The sequence below is a fragment of the Chanodichthys erythropterus genome, chromosome 18 (genome assembly GCF_024489055.1).
Source record: "Chanodichthys erythropterus isolate Z2021 chromosome 18, ASM2448905v1, whole genome shotgun sequence".
NCBI lineage: Eukaryota > Metazoa > Chordata > Actinopteri > Cypriniformes > Xenocyprididae > Chanodichthys > Chanodichthys erythropterus.
The window spans coordinates 32,214,388-32,218,091 of record NC_090238.1 but is presented as its reverse complement, the minus strand read 5'-3'; the positions used below and the strand labels follow the sequence as shown (position 1 = coordinate 32,218,091).

The following is a 3,704-nucleotide window of genomic DNA, read 5'->3' as shown; positions in this document are numbered from 1 at the left end:
GGGCTCTTCCACATGACCAGCCACCAAACAACACAGCCAACATGTAACCAAAACAATAAAACTGGTTTTCTGGGTCAAACCACCTCTAACCAAGTTCATCTTTCATATTTTGTGTGCCAAGTGTTAATCCATACCAAAAGGACATGTTTACTTGAATGCTAATGCTGACAAATCATTGTACACTGAATGACATGTTCCCTTGGGTATTGTTCCTGCAGGATGCACCATGTTCCTGTTCACAGCAATAAGTTTAGCTAACTATTGGCGTACATTTGACTCAGAACTTGCATATATTGCCCATAAATGCTATTTAAGCAAAAACAGAGTTTTGCTATTACGTTTTTTTTTTTTTTTCCAAGTTGAGTTTGGTTCAATTTGGTTCAATTTTAAGAGATGAATTTTCAAAACTCTTAGTACTAATTCCCCAACAGATCATTCAAAGAGATACAGATATTGCAATGGCAACACAGAGCAGGATGGACGGTGAGAGAGGAACCAATCGACTGACTTTTTTGTACGAGAAATGCCAAAGAGGTGGACATGGGCCCCATTGAAAGGATGGAGACTGATGCATCAAATAAAGTCTGGCCCTCTTTTTCAGCATACAATGCAATAAACACAGACCAAATTACTCTAACTCACCCCAGTCTGAAAAGGTCAACTACAGTATCAATTCAGTCATACTGTAAGACCATTTCTAGCAAGTCTGTAGGCTACACTGCAAAAAGTTGTAAATGAATCAAAAGATTATTTGAGTATGTTTTACGAGACAAGTGAATCATACACCAATTTGTTTTCTTTGTATACAGTAGTAAAAATAAATGGCATTGCTCAATACAATAGTGCAAGCACTTACTTGCTTCAAAATGCTCACAATTTCATTTATAGTCCCTGCCCATGTCACAATAATCTTGTGTTTTGACTCTGTGGATACATACACAACTCTAATGAAAGCAGAAAAACAGGTTTTGCATCAAATCCAACCTGTGTAATCAGTTTGGAATCTTGTAATACTGAATATTAGTTCCCCAAAAATAAAATAAAAAACCTCTTCAGCAATTCCTGTACATCATGACATAATTATCACGTATTCCCTGACACCCCATGCTCCAAATAGAGTTACAAAAATCACATTCTCTATTTCTTTATATTCTAGTTTCATGTATTCTAGTTCAGTTTGTTGCAGCAAAGATTCAGTCCAAGTCATTTAACCTAAATATAATTTGAATTTACATGAAATAATAATAAAATCCAGTTTCTGTTGGCTGAAACTTTTTGCACATTTTGATGAAACACTATTTTGTGATCATAAAACTGCCATTCAATTATGTTCTACGTTACATATTTACAGTAGGTCGTTAGTATTTCTAATATTGTGCGCTGTTAAAGTAACTTTCACCCCCATTAACACTGGTTCAGTCAGTTTTGTGTACGTATACGCTACCAGTTCAAACGATTCATTGAAAAGATCCGACTCAATAGAACAATTCGTTCTCGAATAGGGCATCGGTTCTGTTTGAGCAAACAGTGCAGTACTTTACAGTTCATAGTCTCAAAACCAGCAAAATTACCCATTTACTAATTTACCACAGGTTTCTCTTGCTAACTAATGAACCCATTTCATAAGAATTCGTTTCATGGAAATACAATTCTTTAGGCTATTGACCTTATGCTAATAATTTAAGTGTAAAATGCAGTGCATTATATAAACTACAGCGATGAACTGTCTAAAACGAACACTATGTATAAATGCAACATGAATTATCGATTACTCCCTTGTAGTCCCTACAAATGCGCCACAGTCATTTCATTAACGTAGTAGTGTACATCCCAGTGTTATGCCGAAACTTACCTTCACTGCCATCGTGGTATCAATAATTTAATCACCATTAACATGCGATATGAGCTCTTAAAATAAACAAAACGTGGTAAAAACAAACCTTTCTATCCCTAAATAAATCGAAAATTACGCGTTTGTTTTTGTGTTATGTAGCAGTGAACGCTCTCGATTAGCAAAACATAGCTCGATAAAATCCAGTTATCTGACCCATAAAATGAGCTATGGGCGTTGAAAATGTAGATGTTTCGTCCTCTTTCCCTAACTCAGACCCGGAAAACTTCAGCACATTGGCCTCAAAATGTATGACTTATTGAGCTGTCAGAGCAGCTCTTCCTCCAACTCTCACACACACCGCCCAGTAAAGCTCAAGTAAACAACAGAGACATTATGCAACGAAAACATTGGATTTCAGCATTTATTCAAATTTTGTAAAAATGAATCAGATATTTAAATTATTATTGTTTTGAACATTATTATTAGTTAAGATTTTAAACGCAATTAGGTTACATTTTAAAATCCATGTTTTTGTAGCAATTTAACATTGTTTGTGACAGTGCTGAGGCGAGTTAGAGCAGGTTTGCTGAAGGAACGACAGGACTTCACTATCACTGCCACTCTATACAGATAAAGCAGGAATGGTGGAGAGAAAAAATAGAAAATATAAGTAAAGAACTGCACCAAATATGAGTACACCCATGGTGAGGTACGAATGCCATCTACTGGTCGAAAAAGGTCAAATCAATCCAATGCTCTTTTTATCACTATGCCACTGAGTTCCTTTTAGATTTTTGGATATTTATGTTTGAGTGCAGTCAATGTTTGGAATCACTGTCATTTATATTTATAAGTAAATTAATATTTTGTTTATTCACAAATGTTGCCCCTATAGCTCCTATAAAGAGATTTATAATAATAATAAGTTGATATTTTTAGCCAAAATTCTGTATTCTTCACCAATGCACGGCTGCTCTTAAAGGTGCAATATGTAAGAATTTAGCAAATATCCAAAAACCACTAGGCCAGTGTTATATATTCTGTTAACTTAAGTACTTACAATATACCAAATGTTTCCAACTATTTGTAAATCGTGAGAAAATTGCAATTTTAACCAAGGCTACGGGGCGTGTGAGGAGTCGCCTGTCAATTGCATCATACCCGCGTTACCCTCGGTTTCCGGTTTTATTTTGTAGAAACCATGGAATAGACAAGGGAACAACTGTTTGGTTACATTTATAGACAGAAAACTAAATATTGTTATATATCTCAACACATTTAGTCTCATTGTTTAAATCTAATTTTCTTGATTTTTTGTGAGTACCATGCTTTACCATGCCTCAGAGAAAAACGCTATTTTGTGAAGTAGTTAACATAGCATAATCAGATGCAGCTTTATTTTTAGTAACAGTAATACAGCATACAATACATTTTAAAATGAATTGCATGCCATTTATCAACACAAGCCATCCAGCATTTAATATGATTGTGGCGACCAGGGCGGGCGAGAGCCGTGAGGGAACGGCGCGAGGCCGGTGACGCAAGTGATAACAAGCATCACCTGGGAGGCGCACCGGCCTTGAGTCTCTCACGGAGGAGCTCCGGGAGCATAAAAGGAGGAGCGACGACCGTTCAGGACGAGAGAGGACCAGGCCTGGACTTTATGTTATGGTTTGGTTATGTTTGTGTGGCCGGCAGACGTCCGCGAGGGTCTGCCGGCATTACTTTCCTTTTGTTCTTTGTTTATTTTTGAATTAAAGTTACGTTGAATGTTCGCCGGTTCCCGCCTCCTCCTTCCCATTTACGAACTGTGTTACAATGATATTCTAAAATCGATCTATCTTACTGCAGTGTGTAACAGTATCTCACA

General features: G+C 36.7%; 1 protein-coding gene across 1 annotated transcript in view; it reads right to left on the bottom strand.

Annotated features, from left to right (window-relative positions):
- The window catches only part of snx9a (sorting nexin 9a), a 21,831-nt gene extending 19,655 nt beyond the window's left edge, over positions 1 to 2,176 (bottom strand). The window contains exon 1 of the mRNA XM_067367321.1: positions 1,853 to 2,176. Within this exon, the coding sequence (XP_067223422.1) occupies positions 1,853 to 1,864 (12 nt within the window). The 5' untranslated portion in view covers positions 1,865 to 2,176. The remainder of the gene's footprint in view (positions 1 to 1,852) is intronic.
- Positions 2,177 to 3,704: the final 1,528 nt, after the last annotated feature.